At 39.7% G+C, this 23527-nt stretch overlaps 1 protein-coding gene across 1 annotated transcript in view; it reads left to right on the top strand.

Moving 5' to 3' along the window:
• Positions 1-23527, top strand: part of LOC113090790 (protein Jumonji-like) — a 96392-nt gene that overhangs the window by 30743 nt on the left and 42122 nt on the right. Inside the window, exon 2 of the mRNA XM_026256384.1 lies at positions 21175-21310. Within this exon, the coding sequence (XP_026112169.1) occupies positions 21175-21310 (136 nt within the window). The remainder of the gene's footprint in view (positions 1-21174; positions 21311-23527) is intronic.

Raw genomic sequence — 23527 nt, 5'->3', positions numbered from 1 at the left:
CACAAGCAGAAAGTGGTTTCTCTTTCTGCTTTTGAAAAAAAAAAATAGTAGACTAAAACTAAATGAACTGTAGGTTTATTGAATATTTTTTGTTTTATTTTAGATAAAGGTCGGTAGGTAGATTGCACTATTCAAATAAACATTCTCATTGGCTTAAAAACTCAAAACCCAGAAGCGATGTGGACGTGTGACTCTAGTCCAGATATTGACAGCCTCGTTTTCCTTTTGAACTCTTGAACACTAAAGGCTTTCAGCCCTCCCCATAGTGAAAAAGATGGCAGCCGTGCGGGACACCTGCGAGCGAGTGGAAAGCACACTGGTACGGCTGTGGACTGCTTATCCTGCTACTGGCTTTGCCCTGCTGCCAACAGCCACTGCTGTGGAATAATGCCAGTGTGCAACTGAGAGAAGCGCATGCACAGAGCGGGTCTTTGAGAAGGAGAACGAAATGTTGTGCATTTACTTTTGTGCATTTTAGGGAATTGTGGGTGGTTGACAAAAAGCTTCTCAGGACATCTAGTTTCTAAAGGTGGTTTAGCAACAGCTCACAAATTAACTCTTAAAGCACACATGCATGTGTGGAAGCATTTTTTAAATGTGGAATATTTAAGCTCCGACGCTGATCGTCAGGCAACTTTCAGTTCCAGATATGAGGGGTCAGAGGTCATGCGAGCTAGAATGACAATGACAGAGTCTCTTTTTACACCCCTGAGGAAGGAGATGGGGGAAAAAAAACAATAGATAAAAATTAAATGAAAGATGAGATCCGGCCATTCTGGTCAATGTCGACCATATCACTCAATTTTGTATTCACTGGCTCTTTCCGGCACATGCTGGAAAAGATGTTGTTTGGTAGGGCTTTTCTCCAGAAGAACCTCAGACAGAGGAAGTGAAGGTCTGCACCGCCATTCATTCATAACCACCAGAACATGGAGTCACTGTCCTGTTCTTTTATTGATGCACTGAATGAGAGCTCTGTCCAAAATACGTAAACTTCTTGAATTAGCATGTTGGCTAGGTAAGATGCTTGCCCTAGCAAACATGCTAATTCAAGAAGTTTACGTATTGTGTTGCTGTTGTCATCAAATTGTCATCACTCGAATGAAAATTCAGCAGACAGGTCTGAATGATGCCTCAAAGCATACAATTCGCTAAGAAGAGGTATTGTGGAGGAACAGGTGTAAGTAATGGTATTATATGTGAACTTGTAGTGTACTTCAAACATTAAACATATTTGAAATGGTGTACTTCAGATATTAAAACTATTATTAAAAGTACTTCAGATATTAAAATGTAATGTAACGATAATGTAAATGAAATAAAAGGGCACTTAAGCGTACTTAATAGGTTTAAAAGGAGCACTTTGTAATAATGTCAAATTAAAAGTTTGACTTTAAAGTACATTTTAAGTAGTTTTAATATTTTTGTCCTATTTTAATGTGTTGTGTAAAATACTAAAACATATTTGATTTATTCATTTTTACTGTACTATGTTATTCTATATTACATTTAAAGTTAAGATTTTAAGTGTACTGAATTGCAACGTTATTACTAATTATTTTAAATACAAGACATAAAAGTTTCAATAGAAATGAGATTACAGTATAATATAGTTTATCATAAATGCTTATCAGTATATTTGGAAGTACACTATAAACATTATTTCAAAGACAATATAATTATGAAATTACATATAAAGATTTAGTTAATTGGGTCCTGTAAGAAAAACACTCAGCTAATTGTTTATTATAATTGTAAACTATAATGCTAACTATAATATTTGCAATTGCAGTTAAGTGTTCAAAAACATTACATTCAGTTCACACTTAAGTAAAAATTGTAATCATCAATGTCTGTTGGTCTGCAGTGAAACCTGAATTTCTTTTAGTACGGTTATTTCTTAATGTTACGAGGGAAGAGGCTGACAGAATCTGAGTCAGGCCCGACTTGCCTTTACATGCTGGTATTAATCATGCACAGTTTTTTCTTCTTCTAAAGGTGAGCGTAATCGCTCTTGTCAGGGGGCTTTGGCACGTTTCAAACTCAGTTTTATAGTAATTGGTTTAGTTGTAGATCAGAGAGGACCAAGCGACGTGTGTGCATGTGTGTGTGCATCATATGCTAATCACACTTTTGCATCACATTTGTCTCACTGTAGTTGTTTCTCTAAAGGTGCTGACTTCCCCCTCACCGAATGCTTAGTTCAAGTTCACCCTCTGCTGGGACTGTTTTGTTTCTCTTCATTTTACTTCAACAGATATAAATCACGTCATGATTATCGCAAAGCTGCACTGTGACTTTTTCTGACGTTTTGAAGGCTGAATACGACAGCGTAATATGTTGGATACATGTTGCGGGGGAACTCTATAGATTAAAGGCCAGAGAACCTTTCATTAGTCCCAAAGTCCATCCTTTTGGGGTGTATGGGGGATTGTAGGACCCCAAAGGGATTCTTTTTCATTTTATCTTTCTTTTCTTTCTTTCTTCATGAAATCCACACCACTTTGTCATGCAAAGGCTCTTTTCTTTAGCGGGGGGTGAAGAGAGGGCCGTGGGGGGTGAGATCCGCCTGGAGGGGAGGGGCAAATTCATCCACTCCTCATAATCAATCTTGATTGACAGGCCCTTTGAGCACTGGAGCTTAGCTATTCGCCACAAGCTGCCAGGTGGGCATGACCTCTAACTCCAGGACCACCTGGCTGCCCTGACCCCTCACACCCCAACACGAGCATCTCTGCTACTTCCTCTCTGCTTAATCACGCTTTGTTTGGGACGCACATTTGCTTAAGTAAATGTACAGATCGTTTAATGGGTTTCAGTGAATGAATAAACAGGAAACATCCAGTGTTAAAACACACATGCTGTAAAAGTCAACATGAAACGAAAATGGACTTTATATGTTTTTGTACATAATTTGTCAGTTTGAATAAAAATATAATAATAATAATTATTATTATTGTTATTATCTATTTATTTTATAATAATCATGTAATAACAATAGCATATAAATAACATATAAATTGTATTATTGTTGTTAATGTTATCTTCAATAATAGTAGTAGTAATATCAACAGTAGTAGTGAAGTAATAGTAAAAGTAATAATCATTAGTAACAGTAGTATTAATAATATTATTTGTTATAATGATAATGTGTATAATTAATAATGTGCAGTTATTGTTTTTACATTGTAAACGTTGTTGTTATTACTCATGAATTACAACAACAACATCAATAATAATAATAATAATCATTATTATTAGTAGTAGTAGTAATATTATGGACAATAAAACTAGTAAAAGTAAAACTAATAGTACTTTGTTGTTGCTGTTGTTTTAAATATAATAATAATAATAGTATTACATTTTGTTTAAAGGCGCCTTTTAAAACACTCAAGGACTGAATTAGAGGGTCCTTGGCATGAAAAATAATTAAAAGAGAAGATTTATACATTGATTTATACCTGTGAATCCACTCAGAAGATAAATGCAAATATAATTGAATGAATTAGTATGGCCTTGGACCAAGTTCATTGAGTTTAAACAGTAACTCTAGGATTACGGTAACTATCAGACGTGTGTCAGACTTCACACCCAGCGGAGACAATCCTTTACTGTGCTTTCCTCGTGCGTTTTTCAATTCCTTCTCCACATAGTGTTATCTCTCACAGCCCATGGCGTGCTGTGAATTTGTCATGTCTTGTAACTGAAATTACTTTGACAATTTAATAGACGAACCAAAAAGCCACCATACTAGAGAGAGGCAGATTTTGTTTTCTGTTGGACTGAAATTGGGTTGTTATGTCAGAGAGAATAAAGCCATCTCTGGTTTGGGAAAATAAAATGGCCACAGCGGCGAAATGAGCTGCCGCTACATGCCCCTCTCACCCAGTACAAGCCTTTTTATGTTCGAGTGTTTCTATCGTAAAATTATTCATTTGCTCCATTCAGTCAAATTGGGCTTTTTTAGGTTTGGTTCAATAATGTTTTTGGTTTGTTCCTGTCTGGTGTGTTTGATGTCAGCTTTATTAACAGTCATGAAATCTCTAGTTGCCCATAACTTATTTTTAAAAGTTATATTGTATATATTGTAAATTATCAATTTTAAAGTTGCCATAAGCTGTATAGATTTGTTTCTATAACTTAAATATGAGAAAGTAGTATTTAGTTTATTATATTGTATGTTTTTGTTGTTGTTTTTGTCATGGTTTTGTTTGTTTTGTTAGTCTCTAGTTCCGGTATGTGTTTGATTTTGGTTTTGTTTATTGGGTTTTGATATGTGCTGGGCTTTTTGTTTGTTTGTTTTTTTGTCTTGTGTTTGTTTTTTTAAGGGTTTTTCATGCGTTATAATTGGTTTGGTATTTTGCTGTTTTGTGTTTTAATTTTTTTGTCTTTGTTTTGTGTTGTTGTTATTTTATATAAATGTTTTTTTATATATAAATGTTTGTTTGTTTGTTTGTTTGTTTTAATCACATATCACCAGGGCAGTGAAAGAGACAACAGGAAATGATGAGAAAAGAGGGGGACAGGATTGGGAAGGTGTTGATAGCTGGATGGAGTTATTCGAGACTGGTTTTAATGTGTATTCAGTCTAGCCTCAGATTGTTTTTATTAAGAAAGATTGTTGCCCATTTCCTAATGGTTTGAGTGTGTGTGTGTGTGTGTGTGTGTTTAGTGGTTGACATATGCTTACCTTGACCCCTGTTGCTCTCAGTTAATGCTGGCCCATATGTATCCAGGATGAATAATAGAAGCTGCTAGCATGTGTGTTAGTCATGAAATACTTAACATGTGTGTGTGTGTGTGTGTGTGTGTGCGTGTGTCTGTGTGCGTGCGTGTGCGGCACACAGGAACTCTATGGGATCTGGCTGGCACTTTTGCTGTCTGACCTGTGCTGGGTTGATGGGGCAGGAGATAATTTAATTACATCGCTCGTACAGGACAGTGTGTGTGCGTGTGTGTGCGTGTGTGTGTGTGTGTGTGTGTGTGTGTGTGTGTGTGTGTGTGGTGGATTCAATAATGCCACTCTCACAGGTTAACTAAAGGGAACAGGAAAGGTTAGTTGATCTCAGACATGAATGACTAGGATGATAACCGTTTAACTCGCTGCTTACTGAGAGAGTTACTCAATGACACTGGAGTCCTGTGCTATAAAGCATTTCTGTGGCAGCTGTAGCTATCTCATAAAGCAGACTCATTTGCATTTAAAAATAGAGGTCATGGAGTGTAGATGTTCCTGAGCTAATTATTGGTAAGGCTAATCAAGTAATTAGGATGTCAGTGAGGTAATATTTGTGTAAGGTGTTCATCGTGTGTTTATTGCACGATAATAATCGTTCTTTGCCTGGCAAACTGACAACAATGTCATTGTTGCTGTTAAACTAAAATGCAGAGCAGGATGGGGGATGATGACCGATGAAATGCCTGTATATCATGTGTATTTTAATGCTGCGGTAGGTAACTTTTGACGCTCTAGCGGTTAATAAACAGAACTGCTTGCGTCTTGCGGAAGAACATCGTAGCCGGAACTACTTCTCTCTGTTTATGTCAATGAAGAATCACAAAGGTACTGGGTTACTCCGCCGCGGTATCCCCGAAGCAATCTAAAATAGTCTGAATATAAACACTTATTATAGGTGCACCCTAGTGATTCAGGACAAGCTGAAAACACGGTTTGGAAAATGGATTCATGGTGTACTCACTTATTAAATACATTTTGTATACTTTGAACACAAAAAAAGGACCGCAGCTCTGATTGGTTGTTTCTTACCGGGAGCGGAGTAACCCAGTACCTTTGTGATTCTTCATAGACATAAACAGAGAGAAGTAGTTCTGGCTACGATGTTCTTCTGCAAGACGCAAGCAGTTCTGTTTATTAACCGCTAGAGCGTAAAAAGTTACCGACTGCAGCTTTAAATAAGATTAATTTTTTTAATTAATTGTAAATTTAATCTATATACGACTGAGGTGCCCTTGAGCAAGACACTGAACCCCCAACTGCTCCCTGGTATAAATGGCTGTGTGTGTGTGTGTTCACTGCTGTGTGTGTGTGTGCACTTTGGATGGGTTAAATGCAGAGCATGAATTCTGAGTATGGGTCACCATACTTGGCCGTATGTCACATCACTTTCCCTTTTTCACTTTCACTAAACAGTATAGCTGATTCTCTATCACATCAGCCTAACCAATATATCTCTCACATTTCTTCTAGTCTCCTGTGTGTTTGCTGCTTGTCTCAAAGGTGTGATGTTTCCTCCATAAACAGAAGGGTGTTTTTGGTTCCTCAGACGGTGGGCCGACTTGCCCTCTTCTTTGTCTTGTGATTGACACGTGGCCCGGTGTGATGCAGTGTGCCAGGCGTGTAGGTGATGAAGCGGGGAACCGCTCCTGGAGCGAGCGCTTGTTACTCCCTGACAGTTAAAGCACCACTCACTCTGCCAAGGTGTCCAAATAACAGCTGATGTATATTTATGAAGCTTGTTAGAGGTGGAGTGAGAGAGAAAATGAAGTAGAGAGAGAGGAAGAGACTGTTCAGAGAGAAGGTTGGCATAATGTTTCTCTAGGGCTGGGCTGGACTTGCTTAGTGCATCTTTGATGTTTTTGGTTGAGCAAATAGGCCTGGTACTGTGTGTGAACCTGTTTGGGAATCTTTTTATTATTCATTTATTTATTTATTTATTCATTTATTCTTTTGCATAAAAACACTCTCAAACTGTTTTTTTTCTTTTTCTTTTCTGAAGAGTTTGCCACAATAGACTCTCAATTGAATCAAGATACACCGCTATGACAATTTAAACTGCAATATGCAATTATTGTATTGTGTATATATAATATATATATATATATATATATATATATATATATATATATATATATATATATATATATTCAGCTTTTCTAATGTAATAACTAAAGATGTGTGGTTAAAATAATTGCCACTAAAATTAACAGCCCGATAGTTGATGACTGTCTCACATCTTTGATGAATAAAATCAAGTCAAGTAAAATGTATATTATTCAAACTGAATATTCAGGTTCACTTCAAAATATGTCGCAGTGCTGCTGTGTCAAATAAGTGAAATGCATTGAAAGTAGCAGAATCTTCAAAGACAAACAAACACAAACAAAAAAGAAATAAAGAAAGAATCATCTCAAATGCAAAAAAATAATAAGTTAAGTTGCTCAAAATAGATTTTTGACTATGTTAGCTAGATTTCTGCGTTACAGAGTTAGCTGATCTCTGAAGTCAGATGGTCGGTGTCAGTCTCATGAGTTTATAACGTGCCGTCTCTCAGCATTCAGCCCCCAGCTGTCCAGTTTGTCTCCCAGCGCATGAGTCAGGAGTGTGGCCTGGCATGAACACCTCTGCGTGTCTCAGAGAGAAAAATCTGACGAGATTTGTGCCAACCTCAGAAGGGCATCCCAGGACGTGGTGCTTTGTTACCCCGGAGCCATAAAACCCTCTCTGAGCGACACCATGGTGTTAGCTAGCTCTCTCAGCGCGGAGATTGCTGCTTTCTTACCAGTGGTTTGGAAAATATTTACAGCAGCTGTGAGTAGAGGAGCTGATGCCGTGACGCGCTCGCCCCATACAGGGCACACATTGTCCTCGTTCTCTGTCTGTGGCTCTTTTCTCTCCTCATTTCAAAATGTTTTTCCCAAAATTCACCCCAAAACAAATGGCTTACTTGAGCACTTTCAGATCTTCAGTCTAAACGCTGAACATGAGTGGAGACAAAACTGAGTTTCCCTCCTCAGATTCTGGGTTGTTTATCAGATAACATTGTTTGGAACCAGTCGTGCCCCTGAAGTATACACTCTGACGTCTGATTTGCCTGCTGGCACACTGTGAACTACGGAGGTGGATGTCCGCAGCACCACAGCAAAGAAAATCGCTGTTGTGCTTGGTGTCTGCATTAAGTGGATGAGATAAATGAAAGCATGCTTGCATCAGCCTAAAGAATTTCTTACTGAATTTTTCAGAGCAGCTAATGAATTAACTCACTAGCATCACTCGCTAACTAGATATTTGACAACATAAACACATTTACACATAGGTATACGTGTATAATAGCATTGAATAGTGACATTTCAATTGCCAAGGTAACTTCCCTTTCTGTTCCAGTCTTTCCATCTAATATTTTTATTCCAGCTTTATTTCAGCTAAGGAAAACTATTTCTACTAGCTTCAGTTTGTTAACAATAACGACTGGCTGATACAGTGACAATTGCTTTGTCGTGAACACAAACGAGAAAAGCCACTTTAGATGTATATAAAACTGTCAAAACAAGTGTATTTTTTTTATTATAAACTCCATTTGCAAACATAGGCCTAAAAATAGTAGAAGAGCTTCGACTAGAGTAACCAGACATCTTGAGATGTTGGTTTGCTGTGGTGTGTTCTTGGATGTCGCTGACTCTTGTTAACAGAGAGATCTTTTGCAATTTTCCTAAGCTGTCGTTCATGTTAAAAAGTAAATCCCCCAGTATTTTAGCACCGGCACTGTCAGAATCAACCGATAATTCGGTAGATTTGCTGTGGTTATGAGTTTATGAGCATATTTCATCCCCTTTATGACTGTGGTTTATAGACTGAAATAAAGGTCCAGTTCTTCTGTTATTACTCTGTAAATGGCATTGAGATGTTTTAGCAGAGACATTGCTTTCGACAGTCTGAGTCAGATTTGGCCAGTGTCAGCAGAAACCTGCTTTACGGTCACCTCACGTCCTCACACACACACACACACACACACGGTCCTCTGGCGCTCCTCCAGTTGGCAGGCGCTGGTACTGAGGTAACAAGCTAACTTTGGTCAATTACACCAGAGTCACAAAGAGCAAATGAGGGGACGGATGGAGATACTGAGAGGAGCAGAGGTCAGGGCCACAGAGAAGTGCATGTAAGACATGTTCCTCTGAGCACGACACTCACTTATCTAGGTGGGGGATGTTATTTGGAGGAAAGATAAAATGTCATTTTAAAGACAGATTTCCACAATGTCCAATATGTTCTTTGATGAATATTTGTTTAATATTTTACCATTTTGAATGCATTTAGCATCATTGTCTCATATTGGTGGGGAAGAAAACATCAACCAGAACAAATGTTCTATATATAAGAGATGCATATTTTTTATAAAGGATATTCATATTTTTGTTCAGCAAGAATACTTTATTTTGATCAGAAGTCACAGTAAATATATTTCTGATGTTAAAAAATATATATATTTCTAGTTTCAATTTATCAATTCAATCCCACACATATCCATTTCCAATATTAATAATAATAATAATAAGAAGAAGAAGAAATGTTTCTTTTGCATCAAATCATCATCATATAATGATTTCTGAAGGATCATGTGACACTGAAGACTGGAGCAATGATGCTGACAAACCAGCTTTGACATAGAATAGAAAATAATTCTTTACAGCTGTAAAAATATTTCACAAAATAAAGTTTTTTTTTTTTTTACTGTATTTTTTTATTAAATAAATGCAGCCTTGGTGAGCAAGCAAAGAAGTCTCTTACTGAATGGTATTGTTTACTTAATAATAAATATATGAAAATATAAGAAGTACTTTTCTGAAGTCCTTGTCCTTTCTGCAGCTTTTGAAGACTGTGGTCTCAAGAACATAGTATATTCCTGATTAACATGCAATTGAAATTGCTTAGTGGGGGATTTAGAATTTTATTTGGACTCTTTCTTTCTCAGAGTAATAAACTTTGTAAGTGAAGGAGTGTTTTCACAGCAGACTTTTGCTAAGCAGTAATGAGTGTTCCTGTGTTTACTTGTTCTGACTTCTTCTCTGTAGTTACCCTGATGTTAGTAAAACCATGTGTTTCCTTGCACAGATTCCCAAAACCCCCCTCCGCCTTAAGAGCTTAAACTCTTACATATGACTCAGAGAAACTCATGTTTGTCTGTGTGTGTTTTAGCATTAAGAGCTTCCGCTAGCTCTACACGTGATCTTTAGAGGCCCAAACTGAAAAAGGCGTATAGGATACATGAAGGGAGATTATAGTTGACAGCTCTGGAAGTTGCACATGTTGCAAGATCAAACCTGTTTTTGGAATCTTTTGCGGCTCAAGGTGATGTAGCTGCTTCACCCAGCGTGACCCAGATGCTATACCAGCTCAAAACCAGGGTCCACCAACTGGTAATAAGTACCTTTTTTTTTTTTTTTTTAGCTTACTCTTCTTTTGTATTCTAAGGGGGCATTTCAGCCAAATGTTTTTGGAAGCTGATTGGGCATGATGCTTTTGTCAGTCAATGAAGCTCCGCCTTCAAACCGGTTCACACACTTGAAAATCCATCTGTGTGTGTTTGTGTTCGGGTGGGTGGCATGGCTGTTGTGGGTTTGTATACATCTTCCTGTGCCACCCAGGAGAAACAAAACTAGCATTTCCTCTAAAATCCCTCCGTGCTGATTACACTCTTTGATTTCAGCTTTGTTTCTCTCAAACTGCTGCGGCAGTGGAGAAATCTCTGCGTTTATTTATTAAAGGCTTGCACAGGCTGTGGGGTGATCTGCCAGATCCATTAGACGATCTCTCGTCAAAAGAAAGAAAGGCAGAATGTGAAGGAGAGGTTTTATAAATTGGGGGGAAATTAAAGGGATGGAGAGGTGGGGGTTTGGGAGTGTTTGGTTGCGGTGTGGTGCTCTAAACGTGTTTAGCAGAGCCACATTAAGGCCCGTCCACACGGAGACAATCTTTTTTTTCCTCGTCTCAAGAAATATCCGCGTCCACACGAAACTGCAAAATGATGTAGTATACATGCCAGACCAGTATGTGGCGCTGTAATTCTGCCACAGAGATACACTAAAAACAGAGAAGAAGACTTGGACTATGCTCATAAACCTTGCGCGTGGTACACAATCGAACATGGAATAATACATTTATTAATCAGTGTTAATGTTAGTTAATAAAAAGACAATCGTTCAGTGTTTGTTCATGTTTTTGTTGCTGTTACGTGACGTAGAGGTGTCTGACTAGGGGGCAGACGTGGGCTGATGACGTCATAGTTTCAGAAAATATACGGATTTGCCGTCCAGACGAAAACGCAAAGACGGCATTTTCAAATTTATCCACTCTGGGACCCGGTTTCAAAAAATTGCGGTTTCACCTTACGAAAACGGTGGATCCGTGTGGACGAAACGCCTATCCGATAAAAAAATTGTGCATATTCACAGAAACGCGTCTCCGTGTGGATGGGGCCTAAGACTTAACACAGTTCCGGCAGGAACTCTCCAGTTTCATAGACTGATCTCTGTGTATGTGTTTGGATTACTTAGCCATACTTGGTTTGCTAATCCTTGCCTTAACATTAATAAGTGATCAAACCTTAGCAATAACAGCTATATTTGTATAGTTGTGTCAATAGTGAACACATGAATGCTTTGTAAAAACATTACATTGATTTTCTATGGAAACGTATTTGTGCTACGAGTAATCTTTTGCTTTTAAAGAACCGAGGAGTGTTTGTTAGTTAGAGAAAGCTGCATTATAATCTCCTCTCATTCTGCTGGTGTTGAGTGTATTGATCCAGTGAGACTGTGAGCTCTGAGATCTCTCATGCTTTACCACGTCTTAATGTGTGGGTTTCCTCCTAGTCACATGCCGCTTCCTTTTTTCAGCAGCACTCACGCACTTTGCTCATCTCTGTGTGTGTGTGTGTGTGTGTGGTCTGTACACTTTAAACACACATGATCCGCTCTTGAACACTCTGTGTGGTTTTGAGTACATGACTAAACGTTAAATCTGCACATGCTGAAATCCACAGAAAGTCATGTCGATTTCCGCAGAAATATTATAGTCATCATTTACGCTAGTGCTACACTTCCCCAAAATTTGCTGTTTTGGTTAATCAAAATTTTAAATTAATTTTCCCCAAAATCAACGAACAAAATGTGGAAAAAAGTCAGCAGATCACATCTGGGCCTACCTGATTTTACTCAAATATATCAAATTGGTCGCACAAAATAACCGATGCCAGTCTCATTTGCTCTGTGGTGAAGTTGAGCAGACAAATTTTGCTCTGAATTCTGCGCTCATGCTTTCCAAAACTTACATTTTGTGGGAAAGGTAGGTAAAAAAAGAAACTGCAGTGTGGTTGGCATCTTCAAAGACTGTTTTATTAGATCAAGTTAACCTGGTTTGGGTTCTTCATCCCTTGTGTTAACTTTGGAGCCGTTTCTTCATGCCTGTGTGGAAAACTCATTTTGCCCTCTCCTTGTAATCGCCGTCTTTTCTGAGTAGCTGGTTTGCATTTTGTGTGTGTAGGAGAGTGGACTTATGGTCTTGAATTCTCTTTAGTCAAATTATGACATCACATTTGAGGAGCTTGGTCACAAGGCCACTGTGCTAAGTTGAATGTTACCTCAGACACCAAAAATTCCTTCATCAAATAAAATAATTATTCGTGTCCAGGTCGGGAAGTCACTGAACTGTTTGATTTGAGAAAGCACGCCTACAATTGCTCTCCCTCTCCCTCTAACTTCCGTCAATACAAACAACGTGAGAAGTTTTCAGGAGTGATGATATTACTGCACCAAGGTCGAAGTGCTCTTCCGCCATACATCCTAAGGAATGAATGGTGCTAAGCTAAATGCTAGCATAGTGGCGCCATTCGCTACAGCGATTGAGTGCACACACTGAGATGGGAGAGGTACGTATCAACTGCGTTTAAGGTGAGGGAAGAACATAGTGGAATATGGAAAAACGTTGGCGTTTTCCTTTAAAGGGCAGCTAGATGCTTCTTTAGGTGTGTGGTCTCCTGCAGGCTGTGACAGATATCAGGCCTGCTCAGACTCACACTGAAGAAAAGTGTTTGGTTAGATTTACCCAGCATTAATATCCTTCATTCAGCCCGTCTAGGCCGTTAAGACATTTCATGAACCACAACAGAGAGTTAGATTGATCGAACCCTTTTTATGTGTTTTATTTTTTTATTTTGTATGTGTCTAGGTAAGCTTTTAAAGGAAGTTTGGTTTGGGCCCATAATTTACAATTTACTACTAATTTACTTCTGCTGACTTGTGCTCAAAACTACTATTGTATAACTCTTAGCGAGGTCATTAGTGTGAGGAATCTAAACGAGATTTGAAAGTTTCTGTATCTTCAACCTCATCTGTATCTTAACTTGACTGTTTCTATGTACGTGTTATACGTGGAAAATAGCAGCATGAACATTCTTCAAACTTTCTCCTGAAGTCTTATGGGTTTGGAATGACATGAGGATAACTGGTAACAGTAAAGACTGGGCTTTGTCCAAAACTGCACACATACCTTATAGTGTACTATTGGAGGGGCAACCATGTGTAGTGGTGCCCGGACCCATGAAAAAATGTATTAAGGGCATTCATTCAATCCCATAATGCTCCCCTAAATCAAGTGTACAATGAAAGAATACCCATGTACTTTAGTGTCCTAGTGTACTGACTAGTTTTATTCACTAATTCAGTGGGCTGAGGTAGGGAACTGTGTATGAGGGTATATGGGGTTATTTCGGACACAGCCTGGCAGACCTTGATTAGCTGGTTCAGGTAGGTTTAATTAGGTTTGGAACTAAAAGTTGTAGCCCTTCTGGAGCAGGATCAGACACCGCTGGCCATATCTATACAATCTTTGATCTGCCAATCTGCCAAACGACTAAGCTTCATCTCAAGCAACGTTGTCTAGATGCCGTGTCTCTCTTACTGTATTACTTTCCGTCTTGTTTTGCTCTCACATTTTATCTCTCTTGCAATCTTATCTGCTTTTGTCAGAGGCTGCTGTTTTACAGATCTGTTGTGTTAATTCATCAGCAAAAGCCTGGCCAGCTTCTATTTCGTTCACTAACAGAAGTGGGGCCCCAGTCCAGGGCCACTGTGTGTAGAGTTTTGTTGTTAAAGCCTCTTTTTATTGGGCCAGCTGTAGCTCTGAAGGTGGCCAGCTTTCTCCAATAACCTGTAATTCAGCCTGGCATTTATTTTATTTCTGTAAAAACGAAACACACAGCTCTCTTACAAATCTATTTCATTTTGGCCGTTGTTTCTCACTTGACGCCACTGACTGACGATGGCAGTTTGTCATTCAAGCATGTCGAGCTTGGTTATGCCGTCCATCTGTGGACTGCCCGCAGCACATCGCAAGTGAGAAGCTGATCAGCGGAGCAGAGAGAAAATAACAGTGTTTCTGTCTTGACACACGGACTTGCTTTTGCCGCCCTGCAAGCATACCTACAGGACAGAATGACTTTCAAGGAATCCGGGATCTTTAAATTGGAGCAGGAATTGAGTACCTTGAGAGTTATCGGGCCTACACTTGCCCCTTTCCACTTGATCCTCAAAATATTTGAGTAGTTCCTGACTCATATTGAAAGTCGTGTTTCTAAAACTGCTTTTCTCCATTGATGAGCTTTCAAAGGAAGCCATGTATTCTGCCACAATATGGATGCTTAACTATGAGCAAAATGCAAAGTTTCAAAGTGCTTCCTGAGGATCATGCTCTAGCTAAGCAACTCTTGGTTCCAGTACACTCTTTCATTGCAATGGGGGTGATCTCGTCTTGTTATTTTCAGTTGACAAGGGGTTAAAGTGGGAGCCCAGGAGAGAAAGTAATAGTATTTAAAAGAACGGACCCTAAGGACCCTTGGCTCTGCAGTGGCCTGTGTTATGCAGACATTCCAATGCACTGAGGTATAGGGTGTAATAGGCTGCCTCTGTTGGCCTCCCGCACCGGACAACCTCTCTCTCTCTCTCTCTCTCTCTCTCTCTCTCTCGCGCTCTGTCATCCCCTACATGGATTTTACTCAAAGCAAACAAAGCAAAAGCACTTTCTTGTTATGGCTGACTCTAGCCATGCTTTGCTCTCCAATCAGTCACCTTCAATCAGCTTACGGCAGACCCAGCAAGCACTGACTTACACTATGCGGTGCTGACCCAAATCTTGGGGCAAATACCGCTGTGTGTGCTTGTTTCCTTTCTTCCTCCAGCATCTGGAGGACATGTGTAGAGAGAGGAAGAAGCGCTTTAATAATTTTCGCTCTTGAAGGCCATCTCTCCTACCCTTGTTTTCCCCCCTCTTGCTTTGACTTTTTCAAGGAATTTGTGTTATAACAAATTTTTTTGATGTTAAGAGAAAGATCATGGTTGGCACGTGGCCTAGATTCTTTGTTGATGAAAACCAGGACTGTGACTATATTTAGCATCGTTCATACGAACAGGCTTCCAGTGCTCTTCTAAAAGAGCCTCTAGCAAGAGTATGGCCTGCCTGCCCTGCTAATGAATCCATTGTCATTACATATTCATCTGGGAAAGAAGACGTACAGTATGAACTTTCCGCATGCAGATAAAAGAATTTAGATTTTATTTGCTCATGCTCCTTTCACTGTCTGCGTGATGTACATTTTTCTTTACAATCTGATTGACTGAAGCCTTTGCAGATGTACCGTTTTCAGGTTTCTAAGGCAAAGACTGTGTGATTGGATAATTGCTACTCTCTGGATGGTTGATGTACTTAATGGATGCACCATGTTTTGGAGTCATTTCATTCCGTTTTTTCTAGAAAATGTTAAGTTGTTTTATTGTGGAAACTAGTGGATGCATGCTTGGTAGATATTGTCTGATTGTTACCGTTAACACACTTAAGCATGATCAGAAAGGCTAGAACTTGTCAGTCTTCAGAGGTCAACAGACCTTTGCTTTATCTATTGTGGTGTGTGCACGTGGTGCAAGATTTAATCACACTCATTGTTTGCTAATGCTGCTGAACAACCTGTCTGGAGGGGATGTTTGCACAAAAGATTGCAATAAAAAGGGAAGTTTCTCAGGCTGTACAGGAAATGCATGCTCAATGGTGGTTACAGACAGATGCTCTGTTTTCAGTTTAGCCTCTGTTGGCTTTTTAAACCCTTTCGAAAAGAAACTTTGCATTTAGAGCAAGTAATGTCACATACCTGGTGTCTCATTGACTGGTGGGGATCTTTCATCCTCATTGTGTATTCCCTCATTTGGAATGCTTTAAGTATTTTAGGAGCCCCAAGTCCCACTTGGGCCATCGATGTGATGGGTGTGTGTATGCATGAGTGTATGCGAATGAGAGACACTTCTCTTCGCTCTGTCACACACCCATGTGCTCCTGGTGCTCATTAATGAGGCTCCGAACTCCTTTGGGATGGAGCAGAGGGGGTTTTGGGAGGCAGGGTGAGTGTTCGTGCGCTGTGGGTAAGTGGCGTCTCTTAGCTGGTGCCAGCTATCGGTGTCTCGTCACATCTGAGTACCGGTGCTGCCAACCAGCTCTGCCAGTATATGAATGAGCCTGGCATTGTCACGCTAACTGCCAGTAGCAGCTTTATAATGCTAGTCTTTGTGAAACATTTAGTTTGACAAGTTTGTGTATGTATGTGATTGTGCATGTTATGAGCAGCTTAGCTTCTTGTATATGATTCTTAAGTCCAAATTGTACTTCCGTTTTAAACCGAACCTATTGCCTTTCAATGTATACTTCATTTGATAGCATTTGGGAATAACGCTTCACACACGTGCAGCAGAAAGTTTAATCCCTCTATGCAATTATTTCTAGAAGGTATAACTGATTAAACTAGAGTGTCAAGTATATTTTATATCGCATTGCATTGTTGCATCATTGTAGCAACCCAGTGTGCAATGAGGTGACCTTCAAATTCTGTTTAACCAGAAATGTTGTTCAATTAGCCAGCTAGGCAGCTATAAACATGTTGATATTTTAATTGAGATTAACTTGCGAGATTCTCTTCAAACTGTTGTTCTGACATGACAGTAGATGACTGGTTGATGAAAACAATAGCAGCCACTGTGGTTATGCTAACAATGTGACACATACAGGTGCTTCTCAATAAATTAGAATGTTGAGAATTTATTTTATTTCAGTAATTCAACTCAAATTGTGAAACTCATGTATTAAATAAATACAGTGCATGCAGACTGAAGTAGTTTAAGTCTTAGTTTTTTTTTTTTAATTGTGATGATTTTGGCTCACATTTAACAAAAAACTTAACAATTCACTGTTTCAACAAATTAGAATACTTCATAAGACCGATGAGAAAAAAAAAACATATTTAGTGAATTGCTGGCCTTCTGGAAAGTCTATTCATTTACTGCACTTGTACTCAATACTTGGTAGGGGCTCCTTTTGCTTTAATTACTGCCCAGGTTTCTTTGACAGTGGCCTTCAGCTCATCTGCATTTTTTGGTCTCTTGTTTCTCATTTTCCTCTTGACAATACCCCTTAGATTCTCTCTGGGGTTCAGGTCTGGTGAGTTTGCTGGCCAGTCAAGCACACCAACACCATGGTCATTTATCCAATTTTTGGTGCTCTTGGCAGTGTAGGCAGGTGCCAAATCCTGTTGGAAAAAGAAATCGGCATCTTCAAAAAGCTGGTCAGCAGATGGAAGCATGAAGTGCTCCAAAATTTATTGGTAAACGGGTACAATGGGCACAATGGACCAACACCAGCAGATGACATTGCACTCCAAATCATCGCAGACTGTGGAAACTTAACACTGGATTTCAAGCAACTTGGGCTATGAGCTTCTCCAGCCTTCCTCCAGACTATAGGACCTTGGTTTCCAAATGAAATACAAAACTTGCTCTCATCTGAAAAGAGGAATTTGGACTTTTTCATTCCACTCAACTTTCTGTTAACATGCTTGGATACAGCACTGTGTGAACAGCCATCTTATTTGGCAATTAATGTTTGTGGCTTATTCCCCTTGTGAAGGTAGTCAGTGATTATCATTTTGACCATTTTGAAGGCTCAGGAAACCGTCGCAGGTGTTTTGAGTTGATTAGCTGATTGGCATGTTACCATATTCTGATTTGTTGAGTGAATTGGTTTGTTGGAATTTTTGTTAAATGTGAGCCGAAATCATCACTAACAAAAGAACCAAAGACTTAAACAACTTCAGTCTGTGTGCATTGAATTTATTTAATACAGGAGTTTCACAATTTGAGTTGAATTACTGAAATAAATTAACTTTTCCTTGACATTCTCCTTTATTGAGAAGCACCTATACTTGTTAGAGATGCACCGATCAATTGGCCAGGGATCAGATTCGGTCAATCTAACCTAATCAGTGATGGGCGATCAGTGACACTTCTTTCCGCTTTTGAGAAGATCTGTTTTGTTACCAGCAGCACAGGAAATAACGCCAGCCGCGCATTCTCACTCTGTTCTCTCCAAAGACCACTTCTCTCTCACACACGTCTCTTTGCACCAGTTAAACAGTGCTAGTTCTGCACATTACTGGAGTCATTCCCACAGGTTTCGCACTTACACAAAAAGCGTGCGCACCACCATTGATTTATTTCAGTGGAGCACCAAAATGAGTGGCTTACTGCGCTAAAATGTTCAAATACATACAAAAGTATGTCAAAATCCAATTCTTTGCGTTTACGCAGTTAAACACATCTTAATGACAGATGTCGAGAGCGCATCATTGTAGCACAAAAGTACATTAATATAACGCGCGAGAGAAAATCTCTATGCTCGCGGATTTCCTTTTCTCTCTGACAAAACCGGACGCGTGTGTTCAGATACACACTGCTCTCTCTCGCCTGGAGAGAGTCCGTGCACTTAAAACATGTCTCTCCTCTCGCCTAGACCGTTTCCTCTGCACTCACAAATCTCTCTATGCTCGTGTACTAGATATCAACTCTTTTCACAACTGAATTAAACGTTGCCAAAAGTTATTATGCACTTTTAAAAATTAGTCTCTAAACAGATTTGTTCAGGGCTTTCCTTGATTTTTTTTATTTTTTTTAATTGTTTTATTTAAACTATATATAACCTGCTTATATGTACATTGTGAATGCACATTAGGAATTGGGTGCTTGGATGATTTGTACAACTTATTTTGTACAAAAATGCAAATTGTGGGTGTTCAGCTATCACAACTGCAGGTGCTACATTGACTCCTGAAAGCCTTGTGTCTATTCGCACTTCCTTAAGTTACAAAACACAAGCTAACACTGAATATCTATAGAAATCAGAGCCTCTGTGACTTGGCATTTTCACTGGACAACATATTTAACTTATGTAAAAAATGGTCGATGCATCCCTAGTAACGTGACTGCTCCATTCTTCTGATCATGGTTTTTATTGCAGGCTAGTGAACCGTGCTGCGCTCCTACAGCTGTTAACGCCAGTATCCAGCACAGCATTTTCCCCCCGAGCTGGAATGCTATATGTAGCACGAGAAGGAAATAATTGTGGCGGCTTGCCAGGCTTTGAGGGAAGGGTGCACTGAAAGGAGGGTGGAAAGGGAAAAAATGAAAACAAACATGAAGGCAAAGCGTCCATGGTCGGCTCCCGGAGTTGAGAGAGTAGTTTTTTCTTTTTTTCAGACGGGAGAGGTGTGTGTGCGCTGTGAGGAGTAATACTCTATCCAGAGAGAAGCGCTGGCACAGCGCCAGACCGCGAGGTGATAGCGAGCGTGGGGTAATTGCTGCCTACACGGCAGCCTGCTGGATCGTGCTCCTGGGATCCAGTGACAGCATCACCCCTCTGAGCACTTCAGCCCACCTCGCCGTCTGCGCAGAGCGCTCTACACACACTCGTACGCTGATATTATTGAATAGGACCCTAGCATGGCATATTAGAGCAATAATATGTAGTTAATTCTTAAAACTGACGCTTTGTATCACTTGATAATTCTGGTGTATGTGAGAACAGCTCTGTGGTTGAGCTGCGGCTTTGCATGCAGCCTATTTTGAGCCGTTCTCTGTCTGTCTGTGTGTGCGTGCACGTCTGCAGGTGTGTGTGTGTGTGTGTCTCTAACGAGGTGCTCTGGTGGTTTCACACACCACACGCCCAATCAGCTGCTGTCAGGCTTCTGCAGCGCATCAGTGCGTAGAGCAGTCTCGAGGTGTGTGTGTGTGTGTGTGTTGACATGTCTGCTGGGAGATCTGATGTTTACCTGTCAGTGTCAGCCCCGGCACAGGAACTCGCACAAGCACACTCTCCCATGCCTTTTGTTTCCCTAAGCCCCACCTTCTGCTTAACCCCACAGGAGACAATGCCACCCAATGCAACCCTACACTTCTAATTGGGCCTTTCTTCCAGATTTGTCCAGTTTTAGGTCTCAAAATCATTAAATTGACAATAGTCATGTGTAGCACCGGAACTTTTACTATCTGTTTGTGATGTTTGAGGTCTGATGTTTTGTCTGGCATTAAAACATCACATGCAGAGATCTCTTTCCAGGATTTAGTTTAGTAACAATTCACCGAGGTCAGACTGTTTTTATCATGTGGCATTGTCTTCACCTTGACTCTTTCAGTCACGTGTAGAAGGCTTCATTACTTTGTTACTATTTTTGTGTTTTTGTAGCTGTCTAAGTGGTGTGCTTCTCCTTTAGTACAGTAACTGTGAGAAACACAACTCCCCCATCACCACAGCACAGGATTGTCTGTAGTTCCCCTCTCGAAACGAGCGCTCCGAGAGAGAGAGAGGAAGCTGTTATTGTCTGTGTGGGAAATAACATTTTAACTGGCTCTTTGAATGTCAACATAATGCGGTTATTTGCTACCATCAGTGTCTTTAACCTCATCTACAGATCAATTCCACTGATAAAACTTATGTACTCGCTCTTAAACATGTTTATTTTTATCTTCTCTTATTTCATTTTAAATGATTTTGACTAGTGCACAACTGCTATTTATTCAAAAATGTATAATGAATGAAAATAACAACTCCTACAGCACACGTTTGTTATTTATAGGATGCCTGTGAGAACCTGACCTGTGTGTGGAAAATGATTCTATAGATAGATTCAGAATTGTTATCAAGGACTGTGTCTGGAAAGGAAACTATTTGTTTTTTGCTTTTTTGGAAAGGAAGTCCTTGTCTTTGTTCCATTCTTAAAATCTCTCTAAAAGGTGATCCAGTTTTTGAAATAGTCCAAGATCAAACAAATCATTGCTACCCAAGTAGAGGGAAAATGAAGTCATTATGAATCATCACAATAACAGAATTTGATGTTTGGCAGGAAAGTGTGTGTTTGTGTGCCTTTTAAGTTAGATTTTTCTTATCTCTTTACATGAAAAGTGCTGTAGATTGATTTTATCTGTTTACTCAAGCGGTTGTATTTGAGTTTGTCAGTGTCTTGAGTGCTGATGAGTTCTCTACAGTAGTGCTGATCTGCTTTCTCTTTACAGGATGATAATGATGGGATGCCCTGGTCGGAGGAGCGAGTGGTGCGGAAGGTGCTCTATCTCTCGCTGAAGGAGTTCAAGAGCGCTCAGAAGCGACAGCTCTGTGATGACCTCAGCAATGGAGGGAAAGGGCCTAATGGTAAGACACACTTTCAACGTTTTTCAGTCTTTCTTAGCGTCTAAACACTCAGGGTAATAGCTTGGTAAAATGTACACAGGTACATTTTTGTTAAGTTTTTCATCTGGTGGACAAGTCTGTTACCGGCACTTTTACATAGGGTGACCATATATCCTCTTTTTTCATGAACATGTCTTGGCCAGGATTTCTAAATTGCCTAAAATGTCCAGGTTTTAGCTCTTAGGTCTTTCTATTGTTTTCATACTGGTAATGCCTGAAAAGTATTTTTACCAATAGAGTGCATGCATTGTACATAATCGACCAATCGTGGCATGCCAGAAGTTGGGATCCACAGAGAGCGGTCAAAGCAATACAGATTTGTGCATATACAATGTATGAGGACCATAGAGAGAACATTAACAGCAAAACAAAGCCAAAACCCAGAAATTGATTTAGCACTTTCTCTTTGACCATAGTGCAAAGATTGGTTTGATTTGATTTGATCTGCTTTTGCTTCCAAGGAGCTTCTAAGGAAGTTTCTAGTAAGTATATGTGAAAAAGTGAAATATGATCTAGGAGCTTCAGAGCTCTGGAAGCCGTCTGATAGCTACACGTCTGACGCTGCAGCTCAGTAGTCTGGGACTTCACTTCACACGGCTTTAGAAAGCCAGAGCTTTCACTAAAAAGAGCTCTGAGTCACTACAGGGAACAAAGAACAGGCCTCATAAATACAAGTCTGCACAGCCAGACAGAGATGAGGGGAAAGCCTCCTCTTCATGTGGGCTTACCCATTTTATCACTCAATTGGGAAAAAGAAAGGGAAAAAAATACAACAGAAGTGAAATTATTCCCTATCACCAGTTCATCAGGAGTGACAGGACACTTCTCTTTACTAAGTCTAGACTGCATAATTTAAATTGATGTGAATGCAACAAGGCTGAGAGAAATAGTCCGCTAAGTATGCCATAATGTATTAAAATAACACAAATTACAGGCTAAGTGTCCTGTTACACAAATATTTGAGATCGCATAGGTGAAATTGTTGCAAACACTGTTTCAAGTCACTTCTAAGGTCCTAGCTCAGGTCTTATTTTAACAACAGAGTTTGTTGTCTAATGTAAATATTTTTAAGACTTATTATATTTTTCAAAGTTTGTCAATGTTTTGTCTGCTAAATTGATTGATGTCCACAAACAGCATATTAAATGGCCTGTATTCTCTTTCAACCGTATTTAGTTTGCAAACAAATATCTCAACTACACTGAACATCAGAGTAGCTGCCATGTGGTTGGCTGGTGACAGGTAATCTGGTCCCAGTGACTCTAAAAACAGCAGGAGTTCAAACACAAACCCCCAAGCCGAAGGGGTTTCTGTTGACACTACGGCAGGTGGTTAGACATACACTCTTTGAATAAACTTTTAAACTGATAATAAGCTCTTATGAAAACAGCCCTTCATCTTGTTTTCATCTTGTTGTACCTCAGGTAATGCTAATCCCTTTGAACACAGGGTATTTAACGAAGGGTGATGCATGTAGACTTTGTTCACAGATGCAAATGCTCAACAGACACAAGCGCAGCGTGTTTTGACTCGAAGGGATCAGCGTCAGATTTAGGTTCTGTCTGTGTGTTAGCAATCACTGATGATTTGTACTGCTCAAGAGAAGTCAGTGAACAACATAAATGGGACGAGTTATGGCGCGAGAGCCGCATTCACAGTTTCTTAAAAAAAAAACCTGCTCTATCATCGTCTTGTTTTTCATTGTGTCAGCTTATTTTTATCCCTTGCTAAACCACTCTCCGAGATTGTGACTTGTTGACAACTGTATCCATGGACATTGTTTTTTTTTAGTGTTTTGTTTTGTATGATTTTTGTTTCGTTTCCTTAATCTTAGACCATCTTAAATGAAGCTCATTACAGTTAGTGCACAGATCCATGAGTAATGGAGAGTCTGAGGGAACCAAACTCCATGTGGCCTCAGATCACTTCTCGGCTGCTCTACTCCTGGAGCCTTTCGTTTCCCAGCTCCGCTGGCAGAGCAGACAAAAGGGGACCATCAGGGGATGTGTTTTAGCTTTTGTGTCCCAAACAATGTGGCACTGGCGTCCATTTTGAGGCAGCGTTAAGGGGACAAAAACAGCCTATTTTGACCAAAGCAACTGCGTCTGCCACCACAGGCCAGACATACTCTTCTTAAAGGGGACGTATGCTTTATGTAACATTTATTTTTGCTCGAGA

This window comes from Carassius auratus, unplaced genomic scaffold (assembly GCF_003368295.1).
Source record: "Carassius auratus strain Wakin unplaced genomic scaffold, ASM336829v1 scaf_tig00214021, whole genome shotgun sequence".
NCBI classification, from domain to species: domain Eukaryota; kingdom Metazoa; phylum Chordata; class Actinopteri; order Cypriniformes; family Cyprinidae; genus Carassius; species Carassius auratus.
This window is presented reverse-complemented; position numbering and strand designations above follow the sequence as displayed.